Raw genomic sequence first — 19,309 nt, 5'->3', positions numbered from 1 at the left:
ACCTTCATCATATTGTTTAACTGAAGTGCAATTGAGCATGGGCTTGTTCCTCACTATTTATACCTTCTTGTTGACAGAAGTCATCGCCACATGGCCCCGCCCCCTCGTCTCACTGACAGCTGTACGGTGACATCATGAACTCCACCGGCCAGTTGCTGATGGAAAGGCGGCATCACTGTGACGGGATGTTTACTTTGCGCAGCATAAGGTCAAACTGCTGGTCGGAGAACATGACGACTGGAACAAACCAACCATTTGAAGGCTTCTGGAACACGTGGCAAGATAACACCTCACCAAAAAACACCAAGTGTATCTTTCACGCTGACACATATTCTCTGGAAAAACAAAACTCAATCCGCTCTCCTTATACTCATTATAGTCCGTAACAATTTATTTGTTACTACTAAATAAATGGCTGTTTTATAGGAATTCCTACCAAATTCTCATGAGAGCAGCTCCCTGTTTGACTCAAAACAGTCTGTTATATTTTGTCGGAAATCCTACTGAATTCCCCTGAGAGCAGACCCTTTTCAACTCAAAAAAGGGCATCGCAGTCTGGAAGAAGTCCTCCTAAATTCTCATGTGAACAGACCACTATTCTACTTAGAATAGTGAATCACATTACTCATGAGGACCCATTTATTGGGGAAAAACGGGACATTATATGTTAAATTCGAGGCTGTGGCTATGCATCACCGCACATTCTCCACATATTCAAGAGTGCACCTATACGCAGATGTACAAATTCCAGATTTACAGAGATTGGCACTTTATACTATTTTGCCGGTCCGTCCTCGACCCTTGGTACCCTTCCATCATCGCCCCCCTCGCCCGTTAAATAAAGCCTCAGGGGGGGGGGGGGGGGGTTACAATTAATACAGATGTGACAGCATTTACTTTGCTCCATACATTCGCGTAGCCCTGCCGAATGCATCGAGAATGTCGACGTCGCAGCCATATTGGATGTGGCAAACTGAAGCAAATTGTGAATATGCTTCCTCCTTGGAGATTCATCAACAAGCAAGAACTCACTGGGTTAATACGGAATTATTGCTTCTGATTGTATGATTTGATCCTAGCTCTATTTTATGATATTATTTGTCGATTTAATGGCTAGTATTGCAGCCACATACAATATGGCGGATGGGCGGACATATCGACCTGGTTCAACAATTCTCTGCTACAGACATGAAAGGAAAATGATTAATGATTTTTCTATTTATTTTATATTCCCAAAGAGTTTATGGCTCGCATGGACTCTTTAGGGACGATTAAAGGGACGGACAAAAACCCACTTACGTCCTTGGTTAGTTCGTCCTTTTTAAAAAGAACTTCTCGTCCTCCCTCCCCAAAATCCATCCGAGACTAACGGACAGACCGTTCCTTCCCGGGAACGGAATGCCCATCTCTCCCCATTTAAATGGCAATGTTTATGAGGTCATGCCTTTACGTGATCGAAATCCGTTATAAGCAGCATTTTTTTTTCAGCAGCCATGTGTCGCACGTTCCATGAGGATGTGGCCTTTTCGACACAAAAAGGTGTTACGTTTTGTCGAAGATCCTAAATTCCAATGAAAACATGCCCCTTTTTTCTACTAAAGTCTCATAAAGACATGCCCTGTAAAACTCTCAAGAGTGTGCTACCATTTGTTGGAAATCCTACCAAATTCCTGAGAGCACGGCCTTTGCCCTTTAATACAAATAATAAGGCAAATAATAAGGCAACAAAGTGTGTTTAATATGTTTTCATTGAAATGCAAAAAAAGGTTACATTTTCTGACAACACTGACGTGGTGCGAACGCTGCAGAACACAAAATGGCAGAATACAAAAGTATTAATTAAAAATAAGTACAACAGCCATTCAAAACCAGCAGAGCCTTTCACGACATGTGACATATAGCATTGAAGTGTGTAAGATGATACTGTAGGATACCGTATGCTGTGCACATATACAGCGTGTGTATGCAAGTATGCGCACCCTGTACAATAGAAATCCAAAAACATCAAGTCGCTTGTTCGTTTTAGGTGATGCACTGCTTCAAGTAAGACCAAAAAAAAAAAACAAGTCTAATTTTTAGCTGGTTATTGACGTTCGTTCATAAGGCTAAAAAAATAACAACGATACACTCCTATGTTTACATGCACCTCCTCACCATTTTATGTCAACGTGGATCAACGGAATGACGTTTTTTGTGTGTGTTTGAACTTCATTAGCTTTAGCATGCTCCGGTTCACACTCTTCACGTCCTTCACAAAGCGCATGTGTAAACATAGCAAAACAACGCCCCCCTCCCACCCAGCAGATCTAACCCTCCCACACACAAAGACCCCGACCAAATCTCTAACCTTCATAGTCACACGGTATGTCTGATAAGTTTTGTCAGACCCGAGGATTCTTAAATGACAGGGAAACCTCATTTTAAGGGAACATTTTAGTATGAATTTACTGATAAATGTATTATAATAATATGATGGTGGTTTTAAATGCATCCACCTCCTACAAATTGTCCAAACTAATAATACATAGTTTATAAAGTTATCCCATCACATATGCAGCCATTTCCCCTCCTTGCCATGGTAACCTTCTGTGCTGACCAAAAACAAAAAAAAGGAACAAAAAATATGTTAATTATGAGCACTTTTGAGGTTCCTATCAATGAAAACACGTGTTTTTCCGTTTCCTGTTCTATGGTTATCATTACCTTTCTTTTCTTTGCCATCACTGACATAACACACTTGTGAGCTCGGATTTGGGGATACTCAAAAATGTAAAAGATTAATGCCCCCCCCCCCCAAAAAAAATCCCGTTCTGTCATGGTTCATCACATGCTTTCTCTTTGCTGTCATTTATAACCGGCTGTAGTTGAAAAAGAAAAAAAGGTACTTACATTGTGGGACGAATAAAGGATATCTTATCTTATCTTATCTTATGTGGTTGTTGCTATGGATGTTAACTGGGCTAATGTATCATTAGATTTCCCCCCCAGAAACTTAGTTGCGACTGTTTCATTATCGAGGTCATGATTGCATATTTTTTTACCCGTTGGTAGGTAGAAAATAAACACATTAGAGGAAAAAAAAGAATCCCACTTCTAGAGTCGGTCTTTTTGGTTGTGTGAGTTTCATTAGATATGCTGACTGCATTTTGAGGCATAGGTTTCATTTTTCTTTATTTTTTCAAATTAAATTTCAGCTCCAAATTGTATACATTGAAAAAAAATTACTAATACTACCGCAATTTGTGAAACGTTTCCTAATTTATGTCTGCATTGCTGTATGATATTGCCCTCTGATGACCAGGGCGCAAACACGAGAAGGAGCACAAAGTGGGTCTGGAACGAATTATTAGCATTTCCATTCATTTTGATGGGGAACGATGATTTGCAATATGAGTGTTTCAAGAAACAAATTAAACTTGTAAACTTTTTATTTGAACTCAGAATTTTGGACTTTTGCACCTTGCGGGTTCCCATGCGCAAACACTTTTGAAGCTAATTCGGAGTCAAGTTTAGAATGTTGAGCCGCAGTCTCAAGCACTGACAAACACCAAGCGGGCGGAGTAAATGAGGTCGGCCAGGTAGAGCACCAAGTTGACTGCAGTGAGCACGGCCACCGCCATCAGCTTGTCCCATGTGCACAGCCCCTGCGTGGAGCCGCAGTTGGACGGGCGTTGCTTGTTGCCGCCGTGCTTGGGGTCGAAGTTGAAGATGGGCCAGACGATGGTGGCCGACAGGTAGAGGATCACGGCTAGAAGGGCGTACCCGGACAAGAAGCGGGCGAAGGGGAACGGCAGGCAGCCGGTGCACTCGCCCACGCACAGAAGGATGACGGCGGCGGACAAAATGAAGCAGATGCAGTAGACGGACATGCAGTACTTGAGCGCGTCATGGCGGTCGTACAGCACCGGGTCGCTGATGAACACGAAGATGATGCAAGCCACGAAGGTCTCGCACACCTTGAGCAGACCCGGGGCGGTGGCCATGTAGCCCGCCACCTCGCCCGGCCTGGCCTTGCTGATGCTCACCTCGGTCATGTAGGCGATAGTGGCCAGGCAGGAGAAGACGGTGGACACGATGCGGTAGTCACGCACCTCGCTGGGTCCCATGGAGCCTTTCAGGTAGTACAATGGGAAGATGATGGACGCCGACAGGCACAGCAGAGCGGCGTAGCAGGCGAACGTGATGGGGAAGTTCTTCCAGGAGACGGGCGCTCGGGTCTGCAGGCCAAACAGCTCCACCAGAAGCACCAGCAGAGTGCCGGCGAAGCTGAAGGCCCAGCAGAAGATGCACCAGTCGCCCGTGCCGTGGTACAGACGCCCACCGTGGACCGCTACCGAGAAGGCCACGCATGAGAAGATCAGCGCCGCCAGACGCGTCCACAAGAGGGGGGTAGAGTGCAGAACGATTGCCATGTCGATGCTTGGTTGCCTCGTTCAGGGAAGATAAGCAGATGCTCGGGTAGACAAATCTGGAGAAAGAACACAAGAAGGATTCATGAGGTTTAAGCATACAATAATCCCCCGCTAGGGAAAAATTGCAGAACTCAGCACGCAGTTCACAACCCCATAAAAATGTTGAAAAATATTAATTACGTCTGTATTACAAATTAATACAGACGTGTCTTGACTTAATTGATTCCATGACCACACCTGTAACTCAAAATGCCATTAGTTCCATTCCATTCCGGCGCCGCAAAAAAAAAAGGTCATGTTTTTAAATAATAAATATATCAATATAATAAATATATTTATCATTTAAAAAAATTCAGATCAAACTTAAAAAGTCGCATTTAAGGTATTTAAGTTGAAAAAAGTGAATAACTGTTAGTGTGCTTGAAGGCAGAAATGTTAAAATTTTTCTTTTCGGTTAAAGCAGGCTGGTCAACTTTTCATAAGATGCAAAGAAAGGTGTATGACTCATAACGAGCAGATGGGCTCTGGAGGCCTGTTATAATAAACAAAAAAAGGACTATATTTAAAAATAAATGTGCGCTGTGCGGCTTACTCATAAAACTGCATTGGGTGTAACGGCTATAAATCAAAATGCATCTCGGTGACTGCAAAAAGCCAGTGGTGAGAAGTAGCAAAGTACAAAGACTTTGTGTTGTATCTGAACTGAAGTAGATGTTTTTCAGGTACGTACTTTACTTGAGTAAAAAAAAAAATCCATATTTTCTTTGTCTCGCTTTGTCAAAATACGAATAAAATTGTGAAATAATTAGAAATGCCATGTATGTAATCCATTCTAGCCTACCAGAAAAAATATCTACTGTATATTTGTTGCTACCACTGTAATGATAATAAGGATGAAATAGCGCATGGCCACATGAGGGCGACGGTTTGCAAGCTTGACGACATAACCCCCCCCAGAAAAAAACGCACACACAAGGGTGTTATTGTATCTCCAGCACAAATAATGACTCCTCTGTGGTGGACGCATTTCCATCTGCTTGAATAATCTGCTGAGAACTGGCTTTCCCTTCTCTCGCTCCTTTCCAGCCTGACTTTTACAGCTGAAGTCTGTAAGTCATTCCTGCTGCTCGGAGACTTGGCCTGTCTCACTCCAACATTCCATCCATGTTGGAGTCCTCGACAGGCGAGGCGTGGCGTGGGGCGGCACCCTCCGTTGACCCCTGTCATCAGTAAGGGCCGACTTCTTTTTTTTTTTTTTAATCCCTCTCTACTTGCTTGATGCATTCAATTCACTGCTCAGATTTATCGACAGGAACACTGTACGGGGGGAGTTTTGGAGTTTGAGGCTTTGAAGTTTCCACTTTCACTCAACGCTAGCGCGAGACATAACACGCTTGTACGGGGGGTGAGAAAAGAGGCATGCGACTAATGGGAGCCCGTAGTAACATACAGTACAGTGACCACGTTTACAGTACATGGCAGCTGGTGAATTTCTAAGGCTCCCCATTTGGCTTGCCATCAACAAAATGGAATTTCTTCCATGTGGATCTTTGCGCTCCCTTCATGGTCATGCCGCTTACGGCATGACAAAAAGATGTATGTGTTTGGGCATCTATCTTTTTTTTTTTCCTCATATTCTCCAGTTTGGAATCTAATCCGGCGCTAAGTTTTTTTTTTATGCTATTCAAAACACTGTACTGTAATGTGTTTATCTTGGTTAGTTCCAACATGTTCCACTTCTCCTGCCCCAAAGTACAATTCCTCCATTTTAGATCAAACTAAGTTTTGTGCTCGAAATATGATTGACTTATTACTGTAAAATATTATTGCCACTTATAACGGTGAAAACGTTATTTCTGTTGAGGCATCTGGTATTGTCCTTTTCCCCACTTAGCTCACCAATTTGGATCAAACAGTGTTCTCTGCAGGCAGGATGGTCGACTCGTGGTTAACCGATCTGCCTCACAGTCAAGAGGTCACAAGTTCATTTCTCGGCTCAAGTGTCACAGGTCGTGCTGGAGCCCATTCCAACTGTCTTTAGGCAGTAGGCGGGGTACACCCCGAACCAATTGCCAGGCAATCGCAGGGCACGCATAGATGAACAACCATTCACGCTCACAATCAGACCTTGGGACAATTTAGAGTGTTGAATTAGCCTGCTACGCATATTTTTGGAATGTGGGAGGAAACCAGATTAGCCAGAGAAAACTCACGCACGGGGGAAAACAAACTCCACACAGGAAGGCAGCAACCGGAATCAAACCCTCCACCTCTGCCCTGTGAGGCGAACGTGCTAACCAGTCGAACACCCCGCCGCCTATGCCGTTCGTAAAAAGTCGAGAATGGCAGACGCCTGCCACGCCCAAACTCTTTAGGAATGCCTCCTCTTCCCGCTACTCCACCCGACAATGTCATAAATAAGACAGCGGCCAGCTGCGAGCTTGCCTTTAGATTTATAGTCGATGCGATCCACTTATAAAAATTTTACTTGCTCTAAGCGATGTCATCCTTTCCAAGACCGCCTGATGTATTTATTGTGGAGGAGCCATGTTTATGTTACCATAGCAGAGGCACATTCGAATGCTTTTAATTGGGTGTCGCCTTGTGGCGTTCTTTCTTTCATGTTTCGGGTGTCTCAGTATTTCCACGCAATTTCCCGGGATTTTCTTTGTCCCTGTTGACATGGAATGGGGGAACAAAAGTGAGAATTTTTTTACATGCCCCGCAAGGTACGCTGAGCCTTATTTGTCCATTTACCTCCATTATGATCAATGTTAGCAAACACCTGATTGCCGCATGTCTCTAAAAAGATTATGTTGGTGACAAAGGCTTGATTTCTCAGGATTATAAAGCCTCATTTTATATTTTTACTGATTTTTTTTTATCATTCAGATTTGACAGGGTTGTTCACAGCACTCTTCTGTGTGGTGTTAAATTTAGAAGATATCTTTTTTCACTTTACGAGGACGTTAAAAAGCGATATGCACTTTTAACACACCGCAGAATAATCGCTCAGTATAATCTTTGAGAGACATCCCACAATCGGGTCTTCACTGACTTTGATGGCAAACGGAGGAATTCTCAAATTTGTCAAAAATCAAATTTTGTTGAACACAAACACACAAAGGAATTTGCGTATGTAAATATTGAACAGGTTTAACAATTACGATTGTTCGCCCAACTCTTTTCCAAGCAGATTGGAAAGGAAACAATTACTCTGAACACATCCCACACTGCATAACACCCGCACAGGATGATCATCGAATAATCGTGCCTCTGTTGGATTTGATTGTTAAGTGTGTCATAAAGTGGCATGTGGCATGTAAAAAAATTGGTCTCTCGTTACGCCTGTATCGCACTTATTTGGTTCCGTTTCACATCAATTGTTGTCTATGACTCGGCCCATCTTGGTTCTGACCACACCCATACGATAAGTGTCAAACCAGTTTCACATTTATGATTATCGAATATTTTCCAAGCAAATGAGGGGAAATTATTCTGAACACACCCCACACTGCAGGATAATCTGTCATGATAAACAGTCAGAGAATTTAATGTGATTATTGGTACAGGTCGATCATAATTACCGGTAAATGGGTTTTTGTTCGTTTCAGGTCACAATCAGGAATGGCTCAAGCCCACTCTGTTTTGATCACACACATGATATGATTTATGATCATAAAAGTTGAACAGGTGTAACATGTACAATTGTCAGCCCTGAATATTTTCTGATAAGAACTTTGAGATCTCTGAATATTGGGCCTTTGATCGGAAGGGAAGGAAAATGTTAATTCAGCCCGATAATTGGTATTTGTGTATCCAGATTTACTCATTTGACTTTGATTCACTAATTTCGTGTGGAATAAATCGGGAGTGCTTACTACTTGGGCCAATCCCATTTTTATTTTAGTTTGATGCAGAATTGACGTGTTACCCCGTGTTTATGGTTCTTCCTCAGTGAACACATAAGCATTTTAGCTAGCAGCCTACTAGAAAAGGCAAGATTTTTAAGAGGAATAAAAAAGAGAGTAGAATTCAGAATGTCCTCCTCCCCTCCCATCCCACAGACATCCATCACCCGTTTGGCTTGATGCCTCATTAGCCTCATACCCCAAGAGATGCTTATAAACAGACGGAATGGGTCTTGTTTACATTAGACGCCATTAGCGACAGAAGACATTTGAAGGCAAAGGAGCTGAAAAAAGGAGGGTGGCGTTGGGGAGATGGTCAGGATTGAAAGGGAGGAACCCGGGGAAGCCCTGAGCTCAGGCCACATCACCCTGCCCCCCCGGCCCCCCACCCCACACACACTCACACACACACACACACACACACACCCCACACACACACTCAAAGGCCGGTGATGGAGTGGAATAGCAGAGCAGTGAGTCACTGTGGGGCCCCCTTCCCCTTTCACCGCCCACATTATTCCATGTGTAAAAAATAAAAATAAAAAAATAAATTCCAACTTACTGATGTGTTCCAGATGGCCGTCTGGCTCACCAACTTTTTTTTCCCCTCACTTTCTCCAATTTCTTTCCCTTGCCTTGGTGGTGTCCCTTCCCTCCCCTCCCTTTTCCCATCCGATCCAGTTTAAGGAGCAATTACACGTCATGTAGAAGGGCTTCCAAATATCTTGTAGAGTTGAGACAGGGAAAAAAAAAGTCGGCTTTTCCACTGTACTGCATGGAAAACATAAGAGGAAAACACGTACACACAGTGGTGGTGGTAAGGTTGTGTGTGTGTGTGTGTGGGGGGGGGGGTGTTACTTCCCTAAAATGGACACGGTCTGAAAATAGTGCTTGCAGGTCTCGGGTTGGGGACGGCAAAACAGGACGTGACCCGCCCCCGGCACTCCTGACCGACTCCGTCATGAGTTCAGTTGCCATGGTGACATGCAGCTAACCTGATTTCATCCCTTAATTCGCTTACACGCCAACACCAAGATGAGGGCGAAGCTGAATGTGCATTTGGGAGACATGAAATACATCCTTAAGAGGGACAAAGTCCACTTTGTTTTTTTTCTTTCTTAGAGGAAAATTGATGGTGAGGCTTAAAAAAGCCTTCTAAGTCTTTTTAAAAGGGGCGAACAACTAGGGAAACAGCTTGTTTCGCTGTTGTATGCTACAGTTTTGACTTCAGTTAGGATTTGGGTGAGGGACAGGATTAGGGTTAGTGTGTTTCGTGACCCTAATGTATCTCAAATCATCTTATACCATAGAAATGAATGGCTATGGAAATAATCCGTTCCAAAACCCCCAAGAAACACCAAATGTGATGTATTTTCTTACATGTTTTTCATGAAAATATTAAATAAATATTACACTCAATAGTATTCCACCATGTAAAACTCAAAGCAATGACATTTGCACTCCACGTGACCTGCAAACGCGGAAAATGCAAGCCTGTAACACAACTGTCCCTAGTGTTTTGTCCTTCCTTGTGCATCATCTGGGGGATTTTTATTGACAAGTGGCAAACTAGCTAAATGGTACATGACCACCCCCAACTGATGGGGGTATGAATGGATCTCGTATGCTGTGAAGTTTGCTGCTGCCATCTAACTGTGGGGTTCAGAACCACATGTGCATCCCAAAATTACTGCTCTTATCTCAAGTCAAAAATAGGCCACGCAAAGGCTCATATCTTAAAAAACTTGACTTATATGTCACATTTTTAGTTGAAATTAATTTCACCAGTATCAGAAACTATTTTTGTTCTGAGAGATGTTCTATTCCTTAAGATAGTGCAAGACATTTATAATATTTTTGAATTTGTCATTATAGTTAGTTTTTGCATTAGTTTCTTTTTTTTTTTAGATGAGGAGTTGTTGTTGAGTGCAAGATTTTAAAAAAAATGGTGGCCACTGAGTATTGTGTCATAAAGTAAACTAAACTCCAAAGTGACTTTAATCTTCTTCATTCTGCGTGGCCTTACCGTAATACCTAAATAAATCAATTTCAAATCAACCCCGAAAGTGAATGTATGAAATGAAGAGACAATGATGAAAGGATGAGACATTTTCGCTAGACAGTAATCATACTAATCTAATCTAGTTTCACTCATTGTTTTTTTTTTCCAAGCACTCTCATTTTTATTTTATGTGGTTAATGAACATAGTTTTTCAATTGTAATTTGAGAGATTTCATTAATTTCCCGGAACTATAATAATATGCTGAGGAGGGCCGCGAGGGGAGAGGCATTAGTATTGGGTGAGTAAGGGGTAGTGAGGTGGTCAGGGTTAGGAAGGGAGGAATGAGGAGGCGGAAAGGGGGTTCCGATTAGTGCTGGTGGGTAAGGTAATGTTTTGGTTTAGGATTACATTTAGGTTTCTTTGGCTAACCTAACTGGCTTGTTATTGTTCTTCAACCAAAAACTCTTATTTAAAAAGCCTGGCTGTGCTCGGCGTAGCTTTTGGAGGTTCATTCATTAAGACCCAGTGTAGGGAAGGTGGGTGTGCCGCCTGCCGCGCCCTTCAGCCACCAAACACACACACACACACACACACACACACACACACACATGCACGCACACACCTCCCTGTCCATTTTAGTGACAAAACACAAGCGTAAATATGCACAAGAGGCCATCTTTGATTCTATTTTCTCGAACATGACTGCACCAGAGCAAAGAAAAAAAACTAAATGGAGTACATTTCCTCTCCAATGATTCCTCGCGCATTTGAACCACAATCGCACATGTAAACAAGCATCAAAACTCCCTTTTCATATTTTCCTCTAACATTACCACATGTTAAATACATTTTCTTAATGACAAAAACACACATAAAAAGTAGCCAGGACTTGGATTTTTTGTTGTTGTTGTTTTTTGTTAACTTTCAGCCTCTCAGTCTAAACATGTGTTCCTTTAAAGAGAAAAAGTACATATTTGTACAAGATGCAACAAGTTCTTTACCTCGTGTGCTCGGTTGCAGCGTCTCACACAAACATCCAGCTGTGGAGAGTCTCTCACACACACAGAAGGGGAGCGAAAGAAAGCGAGCAGAGCAGACTCCCACTTGACTTCCTTGCCAGTTCCCTCCCCGCCCCGACCTCCAAATTAGGCATCGAATGTCCTCGTACCGTTAGTCACATCTGTACATGCCACACCTCCAAACTTCCCAACCTACTCCTACTCCTCCTCATCAACATCCTCCTCCTCCTCTTCCTCCCTTGTCACTACGGAGATGGTGACACACACACACACAATGTGGTGCAAACGTTCACCACGTGTAATGTTTTTCGAATAGAACTGGCTCTTTTTTCTTTCTTTTTTTTACTCCCCAAACTTATTTTTCTCGTAAATCCGTCATGACAAAACACACTCATGGGACACTTCATTAGATACCCCTACACCATCTATTCATTGTACTGGACCATTTCAAGTGACGAAAAATGAATGTAATTGATTAGTTACAGAAATCTTCATCACTTGCCCATTATTTTTATTCTTTATAAATGTACAAAAAAAAAACAATTGACATAACCAATTGTAATTATCACACACAATAATACTTAAAGAAGTTATGTTTCAAATTTCAAAATCCATCCATCTATTTACCCATAGCTAAAAAGTGTTGGAAAATTTTGCTGAAATGCATACCAACTTTTCACAATTAAAAAAAAAATTCTGGCTCCAATTGCGGACACACAACTGGGCACCAAGACATTCCGATATTTGCAGTACTGTATATGTACAGTGGATGCCTGCTGTTCACGGCTGACCCAGCCCGCAAAGAGCAAAAATCAACGTACTATTGACACTCATTCATGAAAAAAAATGTTATGTTGTTTGTGAGACAAAAAAATAGTTACTAAGTGGGGATAATCCGCCATTAGGCGTTCTCCACAAAATGGGGGTTGACTCAACAAAATGTTTAAAAAATATTTACTAATATTTTAAAAGCTATTGAAAAAAATCCACCAAGTCCCAAGGCCCACTGTATTGTGTTTTACAATAATACTTTTCTATATTTATAATTCCAAATGGACCTATGGCTGAAAAAGAGAGAAATGGAGAGTCTGTTGCGGCACTATTTTTTCTGATTGTTCAGTTCAGTCGCATGCAGTTTCTTTATTTGTTGCTTCCTTTCCCATATCAGTAAGTTAGGTCCAATTCCTGCTCTGTGGTTATCACACTTTCCTCTTTACCATCACAGGTCCATTTGAACTCTGGAAAATCCTATGGCTTTTCCTGTACACTATGAGCAGCGTGGTTCTCATACGTAAGATTCCAAGTAACATTGCAGAAAAAGCAGAAGTTGACCAAAAAAGTTGCATTAAGTGGGTTTCCTGTACTGGGAAAGTGTTGTAACATGATTCATCAGCGATAACTTACTTGGCATGGCGTTCATTGCAACGCCCTGACTCATCTGAACGGCCCACTGATTGTTTACGACGTTGCCTAGCAATCACTCAATGTCATCTCAAACAATGTTTTTTATTTAGGGACAGATGGCATTGTTATTGAAAACAAGGGTAACGATTTAGAGAAGGAAGATAATAGTAAGTCCTGCACATTCCTCCAGAATAGATTCAATTTGCTTCAATTGAGTTATGCTGTTGTCAGTGGTTCTATTCTTCCTATCAACAACAACTAGATTCTTGTATTTCTTTTCCAGCACAGGTGGGATGACTTATCCCACTAAATGGCCTCTGAATATATTTTTGTTTTGAATTATTTATTAATATTTATCATTTGTGTACTGTAAATGGTCATTTGAGAGCTTACGAAAACCTTTATTAGTCTCGCAATGGAGAAATTCCCAATTGTGTGCCATTAAATTAAATTGGAACATAATCCATCCAAACGGTCTTCTGAGTTTACGTACATGGTTAACAATTCGATACATTTGTTATTTTGAATTTATTACGATTCATTTTTAAAGCTTTGTTTCTGAGACTGTATTTACATTAAAATGTATTATTTCATTTTAGTTCATCTTTCTGTTTTGTTTTGTATTTATGTTTAATTTCATTGTATTTTAATATATTTTGTTTTGCTGTATTTGTATTGCATGTATTTTATTGTATTTGGACTTAGTTTTGTTTGTATTTTACTGCATTATTGGTTTGTATTGATTTAATTATTAAATTGTATTTTATTTATTCCATGATTGTGCGTGTGTGTGCCTGTGTATGTGCGCGCGTGCGCGCGCACGTGCCTTTATATTTCAATGTACTGTACTTTTTATTTGGTTGTATTGTATATTTTTAATATATTCAATTTTATTTTATATGGATCGTATTTTATTTTTATTTTTTTTATTTTATTTTAATGTACAGTATTTTGTTTTAGCATCGTATTTTTATTGTTTTTAATTACTTTTGTTTTCGCTGTTTTTAGTTTATTGTATTAGTTTTTTATTCTGTTGCAATGTATTTCCATTGTATTTGATCTTTCTTATATTAGTTGAGTTGAGTTTATTTTAGTTGCCCTCGACTTGTATTTAGAAGGACCATTGTGATTACGTCATACCAAGCGACATTTCTGACTGTGACGTCGATTTTGTGCGACAGGTCGAAGAGAGGAGTCCGTCATGGCGTCGTTACCTACGGAGTTGCAAAGCGGCGACGACGCTGAACTGGACGAATTACTGGACAGTACGGTTATAATTAAAATTCCAACTGTTAAATGAATAAAATAAATACTGGCATTTTGGTCTTAGTCCTTTTCTTTTATGTGCGAAATGGCGTTAAATTCGTCGGATGCTGTTGCGGTTCTCGGGGAAGTTGCTGTCAAACTAAAGTGAAGCACTCCGTCGTAGTAAATAACTTAACGTTACAATTAAAATTGTAGTCCTGTTCTATGTAAGGGGTTTCCCGGGAAGGCATTGCCCAGCGTGCTTTATCGCTGGTCTTTGTAACACCTAGTTTGTGTTTTACAGGACAAAGATATTAAGCTTTAAAGTTTTTGTTTTTTAGGTGCACTGGATGACTTTGACAAGCAGTCTGCGCCTCCTGAACCTAAAGCACCTTCTTCCTCGTCCAGCCATGGACCAGAAATGGTTAGTGTCATAAGTTTGTGCTTTTTGTTACAAAAGCACATAGAAAAATAAATGCATATATTTTTCTCGTACGTTTTCACACAGCAACAGGAGCAGCCGCCGCTGCTGGAGGACTGCAAGCTCTTTGAGACACTCTTCGAGGGTGACATGGCGGCTCAGGCCCAGCAGGAGTGGAAGAAAGCCATGACGGAGCTGGCTCAGGAGGAGCCGGACCTGCTCGAGCATTTTCATAAACTCTCTGAGGCTGCCTGCAAAGTTGGCAAGTTTTGGTGTTTTCTTTGATTATTTTTGCCCGATTGTTGTTTTGGTCTCTTCCTGGTTAAAAAATGTGTTTATCCGACACAGGGACTGACACGGCTTCTCAGCAAGAATTTACCTCCTGCCTCAAAGATACCCTCCGTGGCCTCGCCAAGAATGCCGATAACTTGCAGGTAGACTTTTAATTTTATTTTACTTTTGACTGAATGGTATGATGCACTATTCCGTGTTCTGTGTAATGTACAGAGAACTGTCGCAATTAGCGGGAGGTAGGGACCAAACAAACAATGAATTGTGAATATTAACGTACATAGCAGAATGAGTTAATTGTCAAAGTGTGACAAGATATGAACTGGTTACACCCTACCCAAGTTACACGTGTTTGTGTTCCCGCAGTCTTCTGGCCTGGCCGGAGATGATCTAGTAAAGGCCCTGGAAGGCTTGGGATTGGACGAGGGCGGTGAAGGCGAGGGGGATGATGCCAACGTCCTTCCTATTATGCAATCCATAATGCAAAATCTTCTCTCCAAGGAGGTTCTCTACCCTTCCCTCAAGGAGATTACCACTAAGGTGTGTCAGCAGGTTCAACCCTGGTTGGCGGCAGCCATTCATACGCTGATATGACAAACCCGTTCGTCCTCAGTATCCGGAGTGGTTGGAGGCCAATAGGTCCAGCCTGAGCCCAGAAGACGTCCAACGCTACGAGCAGCAGGCCATGGTCATGGGAGAGATCTGCCAGCGCTTTGAGAAAGAGGAAGACGGCGACAAGGTCTTTGAAGGCATCATGGACCTCATGCAGAAGGTAAGAGGACTCGCCTTGAAGAGATCCTCTTAGTTCTTCATAACATCTTCCTCATATCACCTTGTTTCGCCACACAGCTGCAGGAACTTGGACAGCCACCAAAGGAGCTTGCGGGAGACGCTGTAAGTTGATGGTCACTGGACATGTTGGTTACTTTCCGGGAAATCACATTTTTGACAATTCTTAATTTTTAACTCATCTGTTTGGAGAAAGTCATTCATTTTGGAAGAAACCTATTTCGGAAAGTCACTTTTTCAGGGAAACAAGTTTTTTAAAAAAAAATTTTTAAACCTAAATCCATTTTTCAAATTCCCTTTTTAAGGAAAAAACGTTTTTCAGGTGAAGAATTCGTTAAAAGGTGACTTTTTAAGATATGTATTTTTTATTTTTATTTTTTTTGGAAAAGGTAATCTTTTTTACAAAAAACTAATATGAAATAGCAAGTATGAAAAGTTTTGGAAATTTCTGTTATTTAATCTATACAAATATCTATTTTTCCCCCAGAAAATCACTTTTATTGAGTGTATTTTTTAAAGATATTAATTTTTAAAATAAACTATGGTTGTTTTTAGGGGGAGGGAATTCGGAAAAAGGATAGACTGCTTTTAGACTGAATCAATTGATTGACACTGTGTTCTTCTCCCCTCGCCAGCCTCCTGGCTTCAACTTTGACATGGACTCCCTCAACCTCCCAGGGGGCGCTGGGTCGGCTGAACAATGCTCCATCATGTGATGAGGCGGCGGCTTGACCTCAGCTGCGGAAAGGGCCACACCCACCAGGAGTTGGCGGGCGGCATTGTGATATTCATGTCGCACATGCTCGGCCTCAGGTTCCAAACATACAGAGAAATGTGGATGAGGTTGCAAAATTCCAACACATACACGAACATTTGAACATCTCTGCATTCGTATTTTCATCCAGCTCCTTGATTAGAACTGTATTCCCTCCTCCAGAATGATGATACTGCACCCTCTCTGGCGTGTCTTTAACCCGCCTATTATGTTGCAGGTCAAATTGACAATAATTTTCGGAAAGTGCCATAGGGAAAAAAAGTCCTTTTAAATATTGTTTATATATAATATTGAACCCGATTACTAACCATTTTAGTCAATATTTCGTGCATTACTTAGATTGCGTTTGATTGATCATTCAATCCTATTTTCATGTTGAAACCTTTTTATTAAGCACAAACATATTTGTTGTATGGGTTGATTATACATGAACCAGCCGTTCGGACCCAGAAATTACTTTTATTTTTTGAAACTTATAATTATTATAATTTTACACCTACTGTTAACTGAAAGGAAAAAAAAACTATTAAAATTTGTAGGTCAGTTTGACCTACAGTCTAATAGAAGAGTGAAACAAATAATTTTTTAAAATGGGGACAAATATTAGGTACAGTTCAATTTTTCCAGTTGGATTTTACTTGCTGTGTCATAGGTTTGAGAAACTAACTGAAAGAAAAATGATTTAGGTACTGCTCAAAATGAAAAATTGATGATTTAGTGTTTTGGTGTCAGTTTGACCCACAGTGTAACGGAATTGAACTAATTCAAATGAGAAACTCAACTTTATATCAGGATAACACATTTAAAAACTATTCTTTTTTTTTTTTTTTTTTGCAGGACAATTTGAGCCACTCTATAACAAGAGGGGGCAGACTAACCAAAAGCAAGAAGGCAAGAAACCTCTGGTTTTTACAGCTCTTTTTGACCTGCAGTATAACTGGAGGCTGAAACTAACTCAAAAGAAGGTGATCAAAAATGGTGCAATTTAGAAAACAAATTCAGATAAACTTTGACCGGCAATGTGACAGGACCGTTAAAATGGGCTAGTTTGACCTCTCTACACAAATTTAACTGATGTGAGTGAGTCATCTGTTCGTCCATCCATCCATCCATCCATCCATCCATCCATCCATCCATCATCTACCGCTTATCTGGGGCCGGGTCGCGGGGGCAACAGCTTTAGCAGGGAAGCCCAGACGTCCCTCTCCCTAGCTACTTCTTCCAGCTCTCCCCGGGGGATCCTGAGACGTTCCCAGGCCAGCTGGGTGACATAGTCTCTCCAGCGTGTCCTGGGTCTTCCTCGGGGTCTCCTCCCGGTGGGACATGCCCGGAACACCTCACCAGGGAGAATCAGATGCCCAAGCCACCTCATCTGGCTCCTCTCGATGTGGAGGAGAAGCGCCTCGACTCTGAGCCCCTCCCGGATGACTGAGCTTCTCACCTTATCTCTAAGGGAGAGCCCGGACACCCTGCGGAGAAAACTTCGGCCGCTTGTAACCGGGATCTCGTTCTTTCGGTCACGACCCATAGCTCGTGACCATAGATGAGGGTTGGAACGTAGATCGACCGGTAAATTGAGAGCTGAGCCAAAGGACGAAGCTCCTTCTTCACCACGACAGACCGATACAACGTCCGCATCACAGTAGACGCTGCACCGATCCGCCTGTCGATCTCCCGCTCCCTCCTGCCCCCACTCGTGAACAAGACCCCAAGATACTTAAACTCCTCCACTTGGGGCAAGATCTCCTCCACGACCCGGAGGGGGCAGTCCACCCTTTTCCGACTGAGGACCATGGTTTCAGATTTGGAGGTGCTGATTTTCATCCCAACCGCTTCACACTCGGCTGCGAAACGCTCCAGTGAGAGTTGGAGAGCCCTGTTTGAAGGAGCCAACAGCACCACATCATTTGCAAAAAGCAGGGATGCAATACTGAGGCCCCCAAAACGGATCCCCTCAACGCTTCGGCTGCGCCTAGAAATTCTGTTCATAAAGGTTATGAACAGAATCGGCAACAAAGGGCAGCCCTGGCGGAGTCTGACCTCCACTGGAAACAATTCCGACTTACTGCCGGCAGCGAACCAAACTCTGACATCGGTGGTATAGTGACCGAACAGCCCGTATCAGGGGGTTCGGTGCCCCATACCCACGAAGCACCCCCCACAGAACTCCCCGAGGGACACGGTCAAACGCCTTCTCCAAGTCCACAAAACACATGTAGACTGGTTGGGCGAATTCCCACATACCCTCGAGGACCCTGCTAAGGGTGTAGAGCTGGTCCACTGTTCCATGGCTGTGACGAAAACCACACTGCTCCTCCTCAATCTTAAGGCTCGACTTCCTGACGGACCTTCCTCTCCAGCACCCCTGAATAGACCTTGCCAGGGAGGCTGAGGAGTGTGATCCCTCTGCAGTTGGAACACACCCTGCGGTCCCCCTTTTTAAAAAGAGGGACTACCACCACCGTCTGTTTGTGTCTTATTATAATAACAAACACCGCACTGTATGTGTCTCCTTACATCCAAAAAAAAAGATAATTGTTTCCCACAGTCATCCTTCCCACAGTCATCCCGGTATTGATCTGAAGTGAGTGATTTGATGATGATTATAGTTTGAGGTTTCCTTGCTAAAGTGCTTCCCCTTGAGGATTTGTGTGTTTCTATTGTGAAGATTGATGTTTGCGTGAGTGGGGAGGGCTTCCAAGCTCTCCCTTTAAAATGTGCATTAACAAAAGGTCGGAGCACTTTGTGTGTGTGAAACAAAGTTGTTTCACTGTTTGCAACTATGGAGACGGTTCTAGAAAGCACAGGGCAAAGTGCTGCTGTATAATAAAGAGGCGTGACCAATGCAAAGAGAAGTTTGTGTCAATTAAATTGCTTTCATCATTTCAGGGTCAAATGACATAGCTCGCTAAGAGCTGATGCATGTGATTTTTTTTGCCCTCTTTGTAAATACGGTATATTTAATAAAAGAATGATATCAAGAAGGTGAACTTGGGTTATGTGTATTAGTCCTTTTTTAGAGATGGCTATTATGTCACT

General features: G+C 42.1%; 2 protein-coding genes across 4 annotated transcripts; one reads left to right on the top strand and one right to left on the bottom strand.

Moving 5' to 3' along the window:
* Positions 1-1,717: 1,717 nt before the first annotated feature.
* Positions 1,718-11,492, bottom strand: myadmb (myeloid associated differentiation marker b). 2 transcript variants are annotated; one of them, XM_052088314.1, is made up of 2 exons: positions 11,328-11,492; positions 1,718-4,468 (listed from the first exon to the last, which is right to left on the bottom strand). In XM_052088314.1, the coding sequence occupies exon 2, from the start codon at positions 4,410-4,412 to the stop codon at positions 3,531-3,533; it is 882 nt and encodes a 293-aa protein (XP_051944274.1). In that variant the 5' UTR covers positions 4,413-4,468; positions 11,328-11,492; the 3' UTR covers positions 1,718-3,530. The 2 variants fall into 2 exon arrangements, with proteins under 2 accessions (XP_051944274.1, XP_051944275.1); XM_052088315.1 differs by lacking the exon at positions 11,328-11,492 and adding an exon at positions 8,886-9,153.
* A 2,391-nt stretch (positions 11,493-13,883) lies between these two features.
* On the top strand, positions 13,884-19,022 carry pex19 (peroxisomal biogenesis factor 19). 2 transcript variants are annotated; one of them, XM_052088316.1, is made up of 8 exons: positions 13,884-14,014; positions 14,336-14,418; positions 14,503-14,677; positions 14,764-14,849; positions 15,073-15,246; positions 15,320-15,478; positions 15,556-15,600; positions 16,131-19,022. In XM_052088316.1, exons 1-8 carry the CDS (start codon positions 13,951-13,953, stop codon positions 16,209-16,211), a joined length of 867 nt encoding a protein of 288 aa, XP_051944276.1. In that variant the 5' UTR covers positions 13,884-13,950; the 3' UTR covers positions 16,212-19,022. The 2 variants fall into 2 exon arrangements, with proteins under 2 accessions (XP_051944276.1, XP_051944277.1); XM_052088317.1 differs by having other exon boundaries at positions 14,336-14,424; positions 14,512-14,677.
* The last annotated feature ends 287 nt before the right edge of the window (positions 19,023-19,309 follow it).

Source organism: Hippocampus zosterae, chromosome 15 (assembly GCF_025434085.1).
Source record: "Hippocampus zosterae strain Florida chromosome 15, ASM2543408v3, whole genome shotgun sequence".
NCBI classification, from domain to species: Eukaryota; Metazoa; Chordata; class Actinopteri; order Syngnathiformes; family Syngnathidae; genus Hippocampus; species Hippocampus zosterae.
This window is presented reverse-complemented; position numbering and strand designations above follow the sequence as displayed.